The following is an 18529-nucleotide window of genomic DNA, read 5'->3' as shown; positions in this document are numbered from 1 at the left end:
GAAAGAAATAGAAATGGACTGTAAGCATATAGTAAAAACGCTCATCTTCACTAACATGAAGAATTGCAAATTTCAAAGGAGATATTTTTTGGCCATAGGATTGACAAAAATAAAAGGAAATAACACTTTCTAATGAGAGCACAGGGAAATTAAGTATCTCAATTCGTGTGAGTATATCAGTATAACCATTCTGGATGGCAATTTGAAAATGTCTAACAAAATGTAAAATGTTCATAATCTCTGACAAAATTATTCTACTTCTAGGTTATCTAGCATCAGAAACAGTTTTACTTGAGCAAAAGCATCTCCCACCTTGTAGATATATACAAGGTTTCTCACAACAGCAATTATTTAATAGTGAAAAGTTGGAAACAAAATGTTACATAAATTATGGTACATTCACATATGAAATACTAATACACAGATATTAAAATGAGCAAGAGGTCCATTTGTACTGAAAGGAAAAGATTTCCAAGACACATTATGAAGTGAAAGCAGCAAGCTGTAGAACAACAGTATAATATGAACTCGTTTTCATTTTAATAAAATTCTGATTTTCTTCAAAGGTTTCCCCTTTACAACAGAAGCTTTCCTTGATCATCTTTTTCTATGTCCCTGTTCAGATTCTTCTCTTCCCAAATGTAACCAATCTAAACTTCTAAAAATTCACCGCAAGCCTCTCATTCCTACCCTCCTCTTCCCAATTGTAAACTTTCCTTTTTTCCCTAAAAATCATGGTTTGGTGACAAATACTGTCATCCTTTGGTCCCAGGCATATCCATATGTGTACTAACACTCATTGTTTCCAACTCTTCTGGGTGAGTAGCCTCATCCGTGCCCTAGGCCCCATTCTCCTCCTAGACCACCGAGGACTCTGCTCCTATCCCTCTCCCTTTATTGTCTATTATCTGCAGCTTCTCCCTCTTTACCACTTCATGTGCCTGAGCCAAGAAACATATTAAAACTCTTCCCATATTAAAAAAGAAAATCCCTCCAACCTAACTGTATAACTAGCTACTTTCATTCCTCTCATTCCCTGCTTTCAGGGATAGGCTTAAAAAAATTATTCTACTTAAAATGATACCTGATAAAAATAGAAAAAAGGATATTTTAAAAGTTGATGTTACACATGCCATCTTAAAATATTATGTACTAAATTTAAGTATACTGGATTTTAAAAAGGTAAAGAAGAACTGCTGCTATTTAGGCAAATATTTATTTTATTCAATTCAATAACTTTTTTTAGATAACTTGAGATAAAACTGATATACTATAAACTGCATACATTTAAAGTGTATCATGTTATGTTCTGCCATATGATGTGGTAAAACCACCATTACAATTAAGATGTTCATCAGCAGCCATAAAAAACAGTGAGATCATGTTTATTTTGCAAGAACATGAATGGAACTGGAGGCTGTTATCCTTAGCAAACTAATGCAGAACAAAAGCAAATACCATGTTCTCACTTAGAAGTGGGAGCTAAATGGTAAGAACTTATGAACACAAAGAAGGAAACAACAGACACTGGGGACTGCGTGGAAAGAGGGAGGGGAGGGTAGGAGGAGGGAGAGGAGCAGAAAAGATAACTATTGGGTACTGGGCTTAATACCTGGGTAATGTAATAATATGTACAACAAACCTCCTGTGACACAAGTTTACCTGTGTAACAAACCTTCATGTGTACCCCCAAACCTAAAATAAATATTTTTTAAAAAAGATATTCATCATCCCCAAAAGTTTCCTCACGGCCCTTTTCATAACCCTTTCTTCCCAAATATTTATTTATAGATTAGCTTGCATATTCTAGAACTATGAATGGAATCATGGAATATATACTCTTTTAGCCTGGCTTCTTTCACTCAACATAACAATTTTGGGATTCATCCCAGCTGATGGATGTATTAATACTTCCTACCTTTTTATTGTTGAGGAGCATTCTACTGCATGGCTATACCGCTATTTGTTTATCGATTCACTTATTGATAGACATTTGGGTTGTTTCCTATGAACACTCATCAACAAATTTTTGTGTGGATATACGCTTTGACTTCTCTTACATAATCCCTAGGAGTGGACTGGTTGGATCACATGTTAGGTATATGTATAATTTCTAAGAAACTGCCAAACTATTGTCCAAAGGGCCCAAATTATTTTACATTCCCATCAGCTAATTGTGAAAGTTTCCATTCCTTCACCTCCTAACATTTATTAATTTTGAATTTTAGCCATTCTAACGGGTATGCAGTGGTATTTCATTATGGTTTTAATTTTCACTTTCCTAATCATTACTGATGTTAAGCATCTTTCCATGTTCTTATTTGATATTCATATTTGATATCCACTTTTCTTATTTGGTGGTCTGTTCAAATATTTTCCCCATTTTTAAACTTGATATTTAAAAATTTATACTGTCTTAAATTTTTTATGCATTCTAGATACACGTCCTTTATCAAATACAAGTTTTGCAAATATTTCCTTTCAGTCTGTTGGTTGCTTCTTCATTTTAACATTTTGACCTGTTATTATTAATAACAGGTGTTTTTTTGTTCTTCAAACAAGCATTTTTAATAACAGGTTTTTTGTTTTTCAAACAAAAGTTTTAAATTTTGATGAAGTCAACTTTATTCTTTTTTTCTAGTTTATATTTTTTATGTTGTATTTTTAAAATCTTTCCCAATCTAAAATTCCTAAAATATTCTCCTATATTTCCTTTAACAAGTTTTGTAGTTTTAGTTTACAAATTAAAATCTGTGATTCATTTTTCAAGTCAATTTTTGTGTACCGTATGAGGTAAAGGTTGAGGTTCATTTTTCAAAGATATGACTCTCCCATTCTTTCAGCACTATTTATTGAAAAGAGTATTCTTTCGCCATTGAACTTTTCTGATTTTTTTCTTTTGCAATTTTGCAAGCATGATCTCTATGTGTGAATTTGTTTCTAGACTTTATCCTGTTTCAATGATCTATTTGTCTATCCTTACACCACACGTCTTAGAATACTACTCCTTTATATTTTGAAATTGGATAGTACCAACTTGGTATCCTTTCTCAGTACTGTCTTGGCTATTTTAGATTCTTTGAATTCCTATGTCAATTTTAGAATCAGCTTCTATTAAACATTTAAAAAAGCATGCTTGGGTTTTTACTTTAATTACATAAAAGTTATACATGAGTTTTGGGAGCAGTGACGTCTTAAGTCGTGCATTTATGGAGCTGGTTTATCCCTCACCTATATTGATCTTCTCTCAGCAATATTTTGTAGTCTTCAGCATGTGGGTCTTATATATTTTTCAAATTTATCCCTAAATTGTTCATATTTTTTTGATGCTACTCTGAGTAGTGCTGATTTCAAATTTCATTTCAAATTGTTCATTGCTGGTACATAAAAATACAATTGATATTGTATCCTGTAACCTTGCTAAATTTTCTTATTAATTCTAGTAGCTTTTCCATAGATTCCATAGGATTTTCTACAAGGATTATCATGTCACCTGTGAACCAGACAGTTTTACTTATTTCCTTTCTAATGTGGCTGGCTTTTATTTCTTCTTCTTGCCTTACTGCACTTGCTAGAACCTCTAGCACAATGTTAAACAGAAATAATCATTATCTGCTGGATAACATTCATACATTCTCCAGCATATACAGAGACAAAAAACAAATACCTAAGAAGAATTTTAAAACAATAGGATGATATTACAAATATTATGGATTGAATTTAGGATTACATGACTTTAATGGAAAGAAAATAACAAGCGAAACCAAAATTGATTAGCTTTAGGCAAATATTTCTTTACTTCAAGAAATACTATTCCTAAATAATCTAAAATTTAGGAAATAGGATATGAAAAATGTAGAGTTTGGAATTCATATTGTCAAGATTACTAACACTTTCTAATTTATAACCATAATTTCCACAGCTGTCTTAGTTTTACATATAGATTCAATGTTTACATCTGTCTACTCTTCTTTTTTAATTCGTCTTTTGGTTGACTGGACTTTGCCATTCAAGTTTTTGTTTTGTTCTTTAAAGGAGTCCAAGGGTGTTAAGCTTCCTAAGTTCTTGCATACTTGAGAATATGACCGTTGCCTTTATACTAAAAGGAGAGCTAGACCACATTAGAGATTCTCGGGGCACACTTTCTTTCCCTCACAACTTTGTAAATGATACTCTATAATCCTTTGGCAACAAAAATCACTGTGAAAAGGCTAGAGATAGCCTAAAATTTTTCTCTTCATACATAATTTTCTATTTCTTTTGAGTGTCTCCAAAATTAACTTTTTTCTTCCTTAGGGTGTAGTAACCAGCATATGTATTGGTGTCGATTGTTTTGCATCATTTTTCTGAGATCTTCTATATCCTATTCATCTGCTGACATAGATCTTTTTTTTTTCCTTAGAGATAGGGTTTTGCACTGTCTCCCAGACTAAAGTGGTACAATCAGAAAATTTTCCTTTTATTTATATATCTCTTAATATTGTCTTTAATTCATTTGTTCTGTTCTCCTTTTTCAGGAACACCAACTTTGTACCTATTTTGTTTCTGTTCCATATGTATTACCTTCTTCATAATAATTTTTAGATCACTCTTTTTCTGTTTTGCCTTGTGGGATTCCCTCAAGCTTATCCACCATGCATTCAGTCAATTTAACAAATATTTATTAGAGTGAGTGTTAGGAACAATTTTAGCACTAGAAATAGAGCTGCAAACCCTAAAAAGACAAAATTTCAGCTTTCTCAAATTCAGAGACAGAAACAACAAAAGTAAGGACTTACCAGAAGGTAAGAAAAGGGAGAAGACAAAGTTACTGTTTAATGGGGACAGAATTCATGTTAGGGATGAGAAAGTTTTCCTACAGAAAGTGGTGAAGGTTACAGAACATTATTGCCACTGAAATGTACACTTGCAAATGGTTAAAAAGATAAATATCATATATATATATTTACAATAAAAATAAATAAAATTTAAAAAACGGTTTAGAAAGAAGCAGCAGCTAAGGCCAATAGGAGACACTGAACTATGAATTTAGTAGAAATTAAAATGGAAAGACTTGGGGGGAAAAAACCTAAAACCCCTCAAAAAAAACAAAAAACTTCAGGCTTCATAATACTTAAGTTCTAGAGAACTACAATATCCTTGACTTTGTCTGTTTGTTTATTAATTATTTTATATTTGTTTCTAATGGGGCTTTCATTTTTAAAATGTTTTTTTCTTTTATTTTTCTGAGTTCACTTAACTCACTTTTCTTCTCTTTTTACTTTTTCTTCCTTGAGCACTTTGTCTCAATCTCACTCTTTCTTCCTATAAGAGATCCTATTATCTTTAATTTCCTTGAGACTGTAGAACACTGTTTTAAGTTTTTCTGAAGCTTCTTTGAGTAATTTGTCTTGTAATATTTATTATCGACCTACCTTTGTTCATGTTGTCAGTTTATTTTAATGCTATGCAAAATCCCTCCTATAAATTGTTTTCTTTCTGTGACTTTGTGATGTCACTCCACTAATTTTAATCTTCTGTTCTTTCCTTAAAAAGTTGTTACTCCCCAGCAATTTAACTTTCACTGTGTTCACATGCTCTACCTTCTTGGTGAATATACCACTTACTTACATGCTGATAACAAATCACTTACTTTCAATCACACTGTCTCCAGTGTCTACAACAGTGCCAGATCTATACAAAAAGCTCAATAAACACATGTTCAGAGAATGACTCCCGAGTCTAATTTCTATCTTGCAACTTGTTCCTGTACTCCAGACTTATATCATACTTATCTCCTGATCATCTAACTCAGCAGATCTAAACCTTAACTCACAGGCTCTCCTATTATCTTGCCTAACTCAAAAACTATTAACAACATGCAATAAACAAATCTATTCTTCCTCTAGCAGCTCCCATCTGGAAGAATTATGTTACCATTTGTTAAATTATAGACAGAACCTGAACATCATCCTTGACTCCTTCCATTCTCCCGTTTCATTTTTATGTTCTGTGGGGATACATAATGGTCTCATAGTTGAGTCTAAAATCAGGAGGTGGTCATGAAATCTTGGCATTCTCTAGCTCAATGGCTCTTAACTGGAGATAATACCCACCAAACTTCCATCCAGAAAATTTGGGATTGTGCCAGGCCTTCTGGTGGTCAAAATTAATGGGGCACTATAGACATTTAGTGGGTGGGGACCAGGAAAGCTAAATGTTAAATAACTGTGTCAGAAGACACATTAAAACTGTCTAGCCTAAATGTCAAAATGTCACAGAAACGATGCATCGAGCTATTTTTTAAGCCACAAGATGGCAACAAACTCCAAGAAAGTCCTGAAAGATCACTTTTCTGGCTAAAAAGAAACACGTAGTTTCCAAATATCTAACAAGAAAAAAAAATTTTTTTAATTGAAAACGATGAGAAACACTTTTGAATAAACCTATGTATTCCAATTTTTATTTGTAATGAAGATTATGGATAATTCTTTTCAAACAGATTACCAAAGTGGAACAAAAATTCCTACACTACTCCCGAAAACCTTTCTGCTAAAAAGAACGTATCTAACAAATTCTTCATTTTTTAGTTATTTTATCTTTTAGAAGGTCAAGTAAGCAACAGTGGCAAGAGCATGTTATATAATCTTTGTCCTGTAAGGACAGACAGCCAAATAGCTCTGGTGCCAACTGAAGAATTAGGTCAGACATCAAACAAATACCTTCTTTAAAAAAAACTAGAAACAAGTGGTGGCTCTTAAAACAGTAAACGTTATTTTCTTGAATGGCTTACAAATTAGCTTCTAAGGCAATTTAAAAATGTTCTAAGGAACAGAAATAAATAAGAACCACTAATATTTTCCATGGTGACAATGTTAAAATAGATAATATTCTCAGGCTAAGTTTTGGTATGTTTATTTAAGAAATCAATTATTTGATTGTCATTCCTTTAAATAATATGCTTGTTTATTTTGAATGGCTTGCAATATATTCTATGTTCCACAAAATACACCTAAATAGTGAGGTATAATTAAATCTCTACTTCCTAACACAGACAGTACAGAAGTCTGCAAGTTAAGATCATTGTACTCTAAAATCAAATTGTCTGGGTTCTAGTCTTGACTCTGTAACTTCTTAGATATATGACCTTGGGCAAGTTACATAAACTCTGTGTGCCTTGATTTCCTCATCTATAAGTAAGAGTAACATAGCACCTACCTCATGGAGCTGTTGTGAAGATATAAAGTGATGACACATATAAAGGGCAATAGTGTGGCATATAAAAAACATTCAATAAATGTTAGCAGTATTTGCTGTTCATTATTTTATTATTTACTCATTTTTGGTGTTAAAAAATTAATGCTGGTATAGTAATTCCTTAGGTCGAGACTGAAGATGATATTGGATTTTAAACCCAGCAATCCCATCTTATATCATAGTAGCTACAGGATAAGGACCTCTAGACAAAGAATCCTAAATGAGTGCATCTCACCAGCTATCATGCCTCTAGAGGCTCCAGATGTGTATATTCTAGCTATGCTCCAACTATTTGCTTTCCAGTTTCTTTAAAAGTTTGTATAGATCCTTGCAGGTCCTATCTTATACAATGTCTATAGCTTATGCACCTGTAACACTCAGGGCACATTTGCACTGCTGTGCTGCAGAAGCACCTGATATGTACTCCAAGTTTTAGTAAAGTATATTAATAAACAGACACTGGTGTGTTGGCCTTGATGGTCATCACTGAAACATTCCAAGTTAAGATATTATTGATAATATGTGAGTGATTTCTTTTATATTTCAAGATTAGATTCCTGGTCTAAATCTTTCCTAAACAAATTAAGATTGTAATTCCAACAAGTTAAGAAGACTGAAAAAAAAAAAATCAAAGAATTTAAATAATTTTTTTTCTATGTCTAAGTGTGGCAGGGCTACATTAGTGCTTACTAAGGTTCTCCTTTCCTTCCTGGCTGTATAGAAGTATGGAAAAATTATATATCTGTGACATTATTTTATATATTTATATAAATACATATTATATATAATGTGTGTGTTGTGTGTATGTCTGTTATGGCACATATATACAAACATATACATATACACACATATACATACATATATATATGTTTTCATTCACAGTTCCTGGGTGTCAACTCCCACAGCCCTTGTTATTTCTTAAGCAGTCAAAAGCAAAAACATCCCTTTTATTTAAGTATTTGGCCTTTTGTTCCTGGTTCCTGAAGCAGCTTCAGAGTGATAAAGGTGAAAGACAGTCATCTGTTAATATTCAGGTACTTTAGGTCTCAGAAGCAGGCCTCAGAAAACAGAATTTCTTTGTCTAAACTTCTCTTGCCCTCCTTTCATCTGCTCCCTTTTCCTCCCCATGGTAGGCCATAGAAACAAAAAATATAATCTTCTCCCACCTTTCTTACAACTGGCCATAAGGAAATTCTCTGACCTACCTTGGCTGTTTGCAGGTCAAAAGAACCGCATTTCTGAAGGGGTCCTGCCTCATACTGAGGAAGGAATGCGGCACAGAGGGTCCAAAACGAATTTGAACAGACAGAACTTCTTGGGTTTCCCCACTCTGTCTATTAGTATTAGATCATACCCTTTTTTCCAATCACGTTTCTTCACAGTTGTCCATGACTCAACCATGCCTATCCAATGAAGCCTCCAGAGGACAGGGTATGCAGAGCTTCCAGATAAACACATGGAGCTTCCTAGAGGGTGGGGCACCCACTGGGGTCATAGAAGCTCCACGCCTTTTCTCCAATACCTTGCCCTTTGCATCTCTTCATCTGTATCCTTTATAATAAAGTGGTAAACTAAGTGTTTCCGTGAGTTCTGTGAGCTGCTCTAGCAAATTAACTGAACTCAAGGAAGGAGATCAAGGGAACTTTGACTTAAAGTCATTTGGTCAGACAAACAGGTAAAATAACCTGGGCTTGTGATCGGCATTAGAAATAAAGCTTAGTCTTGTGGGACTGAGCCCTCAACCTGTGGGATCTGATATAATTTCCAGGTGGATAGTGTTGGAATTAAACTGGAGGACACCCAACTGGTATCTGTTGCAGAACTGATTGCTTGCTTGTTGGTGGGGAGAAATTCCCACACATTTGGTCATAGAACTGTTCTGTGTCGATTGTTGCGGTGTGAGAGCAGAAGAAAAACAGTGTGTTTTTAATACAACGTCCCAGACCTTTCTATTAGGCAGGGCCAGGTGCCTTGTTTCAGCCTATAAAATATAAGTGGTAGCGAAATGGTCACTTCTGGGTTGGGGCATGTGAGACTTCCCCATTACCATATCCGCATTCTCTTTTTCCTGGACAACACATACTGAGACAGTGGCTTTGTAAAATGGAGGGAGTCTGGATCCTGAGTCATAGGATGAAAGAGCCACCGATGACCCACGTTAGTCTTGGCGTGAGGGAGAAATAAACTTGCTGTGCTATGCAAACGAAATTTAGAAGTTTGTTCCTGCAGCATAACTTAGACTAGTCTGATAAATAAACAGAGGTATTTCATTTTCCTGCCTACACACTACCAAGTGACAACACAGGTAAAAGTGGGAGACAATATGTACAAGGGGGCAGAAGTAAAGGAAGAGTTAGATAATGCTGGAAATCTCTGAAAAATAAGGAAGAAAAAGTAGAAATTCAGTAAGACAGAAAATCAATTTTCCTTACAAAATCCTAGATATGTCATTTGGCACCTTTGTTCTGGCCAGGAGGCATGTTTGCACACAGACAAAAACATTCAAAGGGAAATTCTTACCTTCGTAACTGAGCATTCTCGCTTCTTAATGGTTGCATGGCCAGTGCTATCTCAACTTGAATATCTGTGTTTCCGCTTACTGCTGGAAGTATAGATATACATGCTTCCATTTCTGTAACCAACCTCTGAATTTCTGAATCCTCTATAAAAGACAAAATAAATCAGTAAAATCAATACTATAAATTATTTTTCTACAAGATTAGTATGTATTACTAAAAAAGAAAATCTTTATAGATATGTACATACTTGTTATAAATTCAACTCAACTATTTATAAATTTATTATACAGGCTCCATTTTTCTCTTTCATCTTGGTGGTATTTCCTTCCTCAGAAAAATTATAAAGAAATTAAGTTCAACATGGACACAGGGAGGGGAGCACTACACACTGGGGTCTGTTGGGGGGAAATGGTGGAGGGACAGTGGGGGGTGGGGAGTTGGGGAGAAATAGCATGGGGAGAAATGCCAGATATAGGTGAAGGGGAGGAAGGCAGCAAATCACTCTGCCATGTGCGTACCTATGCAACAATCTTGCATGTTCTTCACATGTACCCCAAAACCTAAAATGCAATAAAAAAATTAAAAAAATAAAATTTAAAAAAAAGAAATTAAGTTCAGTAAACTAAAGATTAATCACAAATCACAAGATTGTAAGTTTTCTGTTTTTGTTTTTTTCAGTTCAAGAATCAAGTAGGAATGTGGCTTACACAAATCTCTTAGTCTATACTTACACAGGACCACAGTGGATAGCTATGATTGCTATGGGGTTTCCTATAATTTGTTATAGTATTAACATTTATAATACAACCTTTGATCCTGGCATAAGCAAACAATTTATGTTAGGGGATTAATTTGGCAAAATATTGACTGAGGGTCTGCTAGGATAGTTTCATTATTTAATTTTCTAAAGTAGATTGAACACAAGCAGCCACATCCATTTGATGTGACATCAAAAGGTTGTTATTAATGGTGGAGAGTGGATGTTTTTGGAGGTTGCAAACAGACACAGGCATAGAAGGCAGGTATTCGTTCTTTTGTCTTTTATCTTTTTCCCTTCATTCCCATTCATATTTACTGTGGGCTGAAAATATTTAAAATTATTTATTAATTATCTAATATCCAAAAGAGGTTGAAAGTATTTTCTAAGTTACAAAAAGGCATTCAGTTTCACAGATATTTTAACATCCTGATGAAAAGGACACACATAGTAAACAACTGTGTCCAATTATCAAGCAGTTTTCTTCTACCAATCTTTCTTTTTTTTTTTTTTTAAGACGGAGTCTCACTCTGTCACCCAGGCTGTGCAGCAGGGTGATCTTGGCTTACTGCAACCTCTGCCTTCTAGGTTCAAGTGATTCTCCTGCCTCAGCCTCCCAAGTAGCTGAGATTACAGGCACTTGCCATCATGCCCCGCTAACTTTTGTATTTTTGTAGAGTTGGGGTTTCACCATGTTGCCCAGGCTGGTCTTAAACTCCTAACCTGAGGTGATCCTCCTGTCTTGGTCTCTCAAAATCCTGGGATTACAGGTGTGAGCCACTGCACTCGGCCTTCTACCAATCTTTTATAGAGCAGTTTCACTCACAGGCTTTGGAGTTTGGGACCTGGACTCCACCACTTTCTGGAGATATAACCTTGGTCAAAGTATTTAACTTATTTTTTTTAAACAAATTAATCTTTTTGTAAAAATTTATTTAAATTGACAAAGAAAAAATTTATATACTTATCATGTACAATATGTTGTTTTGAAATAGCTATACATTGTCATGGTTAAATGGAGCTAATTAACACATGTATTCCATCACATATTTATCATTTTTATAATAAAAACACTTAAAATCTACTCTCAGCAATTTTTAAGAATACAATATTGTTATTAATTATAGTTATAATGTTATATAGTAGATCTCTTTAACTTATTCCTCCTACCTACTTGGAAGTTTGTATCCTTTGGCCAACGTCTCAATACTTAACTCTTGAAACCTGGGTTTCTTCATGGTTAAATGGAGATAAAAACAGTACTTCACAGGGTTGTTGAGAAGATTAAGTCAGATACTGTTTCTCCAGGTCTCAGTTTCCTCATCAGTAAAATGGTACTGGTAATAGTACCACATAGGGTTGCTGGGAGGATTAAATGAGATAATGCATATAAAACACTTAGCACAGTGCTGAGCACATGGTAAGTGTTCAATAAATGATAGCCAATGGTATTATTATTATTACCATGATTATGTATCTGATTGTGAAAATGGTGGTAAGTTGAAGGTCTGAAAACACAGCAATTTTAATACACTATGTCTTTGGTCTAATGGTGCTACATTCATATAGCATTTTAAGATTTTTCTTTTTTTGGTCACTCTGCAAATGTTAGGTATTCAATCAATGCTTCCACAATCAATTACTGTGTTTCCCAAGATGACAAATCTATAAATCATTCCAAGCAAAAGCCACTACAATAGAATACATATACAGAATAAAAACAAATGAATATAATCTGGCTCAAAGACATTTTTCTTGATTTAGGAAAAAAGTTCTAAAAATAAACTGAAAAGCGCATAAGAAGGTTTGGGTTACTCCTCAAAGTGAGATTTGTTAAACAACCTAACAGTTGCCTATCTAAAAAATGACATGCAGGCATACTTTGCATCTTTTTAAAACAGGAAAAATAATCAGTCTACTCAGGCAGTTAATTATCTTCAGGGGTCCTCTAATCTAATTAAAATCTTTATCTGCACAAATTCTCCTTGGTCGAATCTTTTCAAGCTCTATTATCAAGAAGAATAAATACACACTTGCAAGTAAAAGACTGAATGTTTGATATTCTCTAACATTTTAAATCCACAGGAAAAAAAATCAAAACCTAAAAAGTAAGAATACAATAAGCAGAACTGATTTTCTTATTAGTTCAAAACACAGTTCTATGGAAAATACCACAAACTCCATTTAAATTACAGCTAAATAATGTGACACTGGTATTTAGTATAACACCACACTACAGAAAATTGTAAGTCTCATCTACCTTTTTCTGCTACCAGGGCCTTGAGCTCTCCCAGCAAATATTTTATAACTCTAACTTTTTCAGCTATCTTGTTCACATTTTTTGCCTTCTGTACATCTTTGACTGTTTTTGTATCTCGCACGCGTAGGTTTAAATCCTTTCTTTCACTTCTGGCCTCTCCAATTTGCTCTCTGGCACAGTTTTCTTCATTAGTGGCCAAGAAAGCTGGCTGTGATCGAGGAGGGCTTCGGTGTGTCTGACTGTCCAGATGTGTTTCTTTTCCATGAGATCGAAAAGGAGACATATATGTTTGAAAACATTTGAGTAGGTCTGTTTCCTTATGAACTCCTTGTTGTGGCGGAATCCCACTAACAAGTCGCAGTTGCTGCAAGGTTGGAATAGCTGATATGTCAGTTTTGGGCAGGCTACGTGGAACTCCAGGGCTGGTGTTAAATGAATTCTGTAGAACATCAGTACAGGTTGCAGAAACTGTTTTACCTTGTGATGCAAGCTGACTGTCACAAGAGTTTCAACTTCCTAAAGAAAAAGAAAAGCAAGTCTTCAGAAGTATGAGCAGTCACTTACAGGTATTAATTATAACAAACTCAAATATATAAAATATATTTATTAAAATATTTATTAATATATTCACTTTGTGAATATTTAATAGTTACTACTATACTTTGTGGTTATACCATAGTCTGTGCAACCATACTCCTATATGGTTACACATTTAAGTAACAGCCAGTTTTTCACTGCTGAAATATTTCTGTAAATATGCTTGTGCAAAAGCTTTTTGTATGTTTGAACTTATTTTCTTATGCTGTAATTTCCCAAAGTGGACTAACTTTTGATGCTTTTAAACCATCTGTGGTATTTGTAAACAGTCTATTTTAGTCATGGCCTTGTAATGCTCCCATCTTACAGGGTAAACTAAGCTTCAGAAACCAAGAATCTTTATTGTACTGAGGAAAAATTCAACTTACTTTTAAGCTAAAAATATTAGTAAGTTTCTAATATTAGAAACTTGCTTATTAATAATAATAACAAACTCAAATATATGGTTACACTCCTAACCATATAGTAGTTACACAGGCTATGCTATATCCACAAAATACAGTAGTAACAAGTTATTAAAAATTCACAAAGGGTATATATTAATAAACATCTTTCAAATAAAGTATTAAGCGAAAGAATCGGTATAGAAAACTGCATAAAGTTTACTTATAACTTTATTTTAAAAGGAAACCAAACTTAACAAATACAAACCAGAAACTAAAACCTGTACAAAGGATTAAACAACTGGAAAGAACTCTATCAGTGTGTTAACGGCAGTTGTACTTGGGTGGTCAGTATGGTTGATTTTGCTTTCCCCCTACTGATCTCTTCCCCTCTTTCTCCTTCATTACTGTCATTAATAAATAGGTAAAACTATAAAATATTAAAAAATAAACAACTGGTCTTTAAGTCCTAGTGCATTAAGTTACAATCAATAAATTCAACAGTCCTTCCTAAATGACTGCTATAAGCAAATAGTTACTTATGTAGTATACAAACTGTACACACAGAATGAACCTTTGGAGGGCAGGGTGGCCGCTGAGGTGACCAGACTGGGGTGGAGGTACATAAGCCATAACTAGAATGAGGAGTTGCCTGAGATTCTATAAGTAAGAGGGAGAAAAAATTAATCACATATCCTACTTTTTATACAATAACAAAGCAATTTAATTAGAACATGCATTCATGACTTTTAAACAGTATTCATACTAACCAGTATGAGACACAGCATGGCATGGTATAGGAGGGATTCCATTAGGGATGTTCTTTGAAGTTAAGTCATTCATCAGTGACATCTGAGTCTGCACATGCTCATAGAGGGCTTGGTATATTATGGGTGAATACATTCTATAATGATCTTGCAATGACCAATTTTGTTCTAGGTCTGATGTGTCTCTTTCACTTCTAGCAGGAGCTTCATTAGGTATCTGTTTCTTATTATCTGAAGATGCTAATGTGGAAGAAAAAAAAAGTTCTTGAAACATGATTCTTCAAAAATGCTTACCGTAAGATTTTAAGAGAAGAAAACATGCTCTGAAGTAGTTTAATTCATCACATACTTCATAGAAGGGCTTTACCACTGTCACCCTCACTAAAGAAAATCACCTCAAATTCTTTTGGAAAGTAACTAGTGTTTAAGTTTCCCCAGTCAAAAATCATCTATACTAATTCTTTAGTCCCATTTTTTTTATGCTACTTGCCATTTGTAAAATCCCTCCTTCAATTTTAACACTTCTTTTAAGGGTGTTATGTTATCCTTAAAGTCCAATCAAATTCCTTCACCTTATTCCTTGTCAGTTCATGTTCTCAAGGGAAAACAGAATAGGAAAGAAAATAGTTTGTACAATTCTGATGCTTTGGGCCCTTAAAAACAAAACAAAACCAATCAACCAAACAAAATCTTAACCTGGCATTTAAAGTTTCCCAAAGCTTGACCATAACCTACTTTTCCAACTATTGTCCCATCGCCCCCAACTCAAACTGTTCATTTCAGCCAGGTCAATTTAGTTACCCAGCAAGCTTTTCTTACCTTTCAATAACATTGTTCATGATGAACCATTCCTTCTAATCCAATTCTACGCACTCACCAAGGCTCATCTGAAAGTTTTCTTTTTCCATGAAGCCTTTCCCAATCCAATCATTCTAGTCTGGTGACTACTCTTCCCCACCCCAGAGCACATATTGTCTATATGAATCATATGCCACTGACACATTGCCTTATATTGCTTATCTTTCATCCTCCTGTCTTTCTGACTAAACCGTAAGTTTCTTTAAGCAGGGCTGTATTTCATTATTTTATCTTACCGGGTCTAGTATTAGTCTATGTACAAGGTAGAAATCTGGTATTAACAAAGTAATAAGTAAAAAACAACAAAGTCTTCTACATAGCACTACCTGTAGATTGGTATAACAATCTAAGTTCTATTTCTCTAATTAGATCCCCTTCCCAAATGTTTTTTAAAATACTATTAACAGAAATGAGAATATTCTAGTAAATCACGGGTTATCAGTATACAAAATAAATTTGGAAAATTTACTGCTATAGGTAGCACCTACCAAAGCTAAACATACATATATTCTATGACATAACAATTTCACTCCCAGGTATACACCTAACAGAAATGAGTGCTTATGTCTACTAAAAGACATGTACAACAATGTTCACAGCAGCTTGATTTGTGGTAGTCAAAAGCTGAAAACACCAAATAGCCATGAATAGTAGAAACAGATAAACTGTGGTATATGCACAGCTTGGAATAATACACAGCATTAAAAAAGAACAAAGTACTGATATATACAACTACCTGGATGTTTAATAGACAAAAGGCTGAGTGAAAATATTCAAAGCAAGAGTGCACAGTGTTCAACTGCATTTATAGGAAGTCCTCAAACAGGTAAAAGTCACAAACGGAAACAGAAGTCAGGAAAGTGGTTACACAGGCTGAGGGTCTAAGTGATGGTAGGGGTACTGACAGGGAGGGAGCCTTGTAGGGTGCTAAAAATTTTCTGTATCTTACTCTAGGTGGTGGCTATAGGGGTGTATACATATGCAAAAATTTATTGAGATTTATGTACTTTAAAATTACTTATGAAAAGTATTTACTTTTTTAAAAAATAAAAATTTTAAAGTAGAGAATCCCTCAAATATATAAATATGTATAGTTTATTGAAAATAAAAATATTGCTAAAAGCATACAACTTCCATGTAAAAGCAAAAACAGAAAAAGTTAAAGGCAGATGAAATACTATAACCAGTGAAAATAGAAAAAAAAATTAAAGAAAAAGACCTAATATTTGACTATGAAAATGGTTGAAGATATCAGATGCTCCCCTTTTGACTTGGGGTATGTTTCCTTTTGAGATGATCTTTTCCTATGAATGTACTTTCTAGACCTATATGCAAGCTTTAACACTTATTAGCTGAGTAACCTTGGGCAAATTAACTTCTCTTGACCTCCTCTTTCTTATTAGAAAAACTGTAATGCCTATAAGATTATTGTGAGATGTAAATGAGATAACACTTGTAAAGTTCTTAAATCGATGTCTAGCACACAGTAAAAACTCAATAAATGTTAAATGTCATCAACTACCTGTACTCTCACAATAGACAAGTAAATATATTCATAAATCTTGCTATCTGATGTCAGTAATAAACCTCTAAACATGTCCCTTATGAGATGATTAGACTCAAAAGCAGTAAGAGTTACCTTCACTATTTGAACAGATCAGATCAAACAAAACTGGTTAATAAACTTCTGTAAAGCAAATACTACTTTTTACTGGAAATATAATTTTATAATAAATGGAAAAGTACCGTCTAAAATATTTTAACTTTGAAATCTAAAATAACAGAAGGTGAGATCATAGCCCATGGCCATCGAGCACACCACAAGTCCTTTCCTCTTGATTCCTGGGTCTTTCCTTCTGCTCTTGGATTTCCTCTGGTCCTTGAGAATTGGCTAGTTTGGGCCAGGCATGGTGGCTCATACCTGTAATCCCAGCACTTTGGGAGGCTGAGGCAGGTGGATGACCTGAGGTCAGGAGTTTGAGACCAGCCTGGCCAACATGATGAAACCCTATCTCTACTAAAAATACAAAAAATTAGCCAGGCGTGGTGGCGGATGCCTGTAACCCCAGCTACTCGGGAGGCTGAGCCAGGAGAATCGCTTGAACCCAGGAGGTGGAGGTTGCAGTGAGCTGAGATAGTGCCACTGCACTCCAGCCTGGGAGACAAGAGCGAAACTCTGTCTCATCAAAAAAAAAAAAAAAAAAAAAAAGAGAGAGAGAGAATTGGCTAGTTTGAAGATATCTGTTTTCACACACAGGTCATAGCATTGGGATCTCATTTACTTTCTTTTCAAGGTGTGGTTTTCACAGTCTTTAATAAAGCTGAGCTACGTTATGCCTCAGCCAGTAGATGTCATTGTCCAACATAAATTAATAAACTCCAAAACTATTTCTTAAACATCAAAGCCTTAGAGCTAAAATGACATATTTCACTCCTTTATCAACTAAGCCCATGCAAAACTCTACTAATAACGTTGAGTAACTTAATGATATAAAGTCTTAAAGCAAACAATCCAAGTTAAAAACCATAAATGGATATAAGGCAAAGACTGCAGTTATATTACTACTACACGATTTTAAAATAAAACAATGACCAAATGAGCCTGTTACTACACAAATACAAATGAAGCATATTTACTTGCTCCTGTTAATTACACCAACGCACTCTACGTGAAAATTTTACCTATTGGTCTGGCAATATGTTTAAGTGATGTCAGGTGATAACTAGAATTCATGAAAGGAATGTATTCATTTACTCAGTCCACAAAACTGTTTCAGTCCCTAAAGTCTAGCTGCTGTGCAAGCACTGGCTATTGCTTGGATGGACAAGCACCGTCTGACGGGAAGTGATTCCCATCACTTGAATACAGAACAAACATCTAGAGCAGGTAAGAGCCACTGGATGCCTACTATAACTGGCCTTGTGAGGGGAAATCAGTGCTCAAAGGATTCTGCCTGTGCTTGATTTAGTTCCCCAAGATGAAGATGGAAATATATATATGTTATTAAAAGCAAAATCATGAAAGCATTCAACGCAGTTATCACATAAAAGTTGCTTATTAAAAAAAATTTTTTTGGCCGGGCGCAGTGGCTCAAGCCTGTAATCCTAGCACTTTGGGAGGCCGAGGCGGGTGGATCATGAGGTCAAGAGAT

At 34.5% G+C, this 18529-nt stretch overlaps 1 protein-coding gene across 1 annotated transcript in view; it reads right to left on the bottom strand.

The window, feature by feature from the left end:
- The window catches only part of LOC108297885 (coiled-coil domain-containing protein 14-like), a 51931-nt gene that overhangs the window by 22410 nt on the left and 10992 nt on the right, over nucleotides 1-18529 (bottom strand). The window contains 4 exon segments of the mRNA XM_017520563.2: nucleotides 9757-9898; nucleotides 12773-13284; nucleotides 14316-14412; nucleotides 14523-14759. Coding sequence (XP_017376052.1) covers nucleotides 9757-9898; nucleotides 12773-13284; nucleotides 14316-14412; nucleotides 14523-14759 — 988 coding nt within the window.

This window comes from Cebus imitator, unplaced genomic scaffold (genome assembly GCF_001604975.1).
Source record: "Cebus imitator isolate Cc_AM_T3 unplaced genomic scaffold, Cebus_imitator-1.0 Scaffold855, whole genome shotgun sequence".
Classification (NCBI taxonomy): Eukaryota; Metazoa; Chordata; class Mammalia; order Primates; family Cebidae; genus Cebus; species Cebus imitator.
The sequence above is the reverse complement of the archived record's forward strand: the minus strand, read 5'-3'. Positions and strand labels throughout refer to the sequence as shown.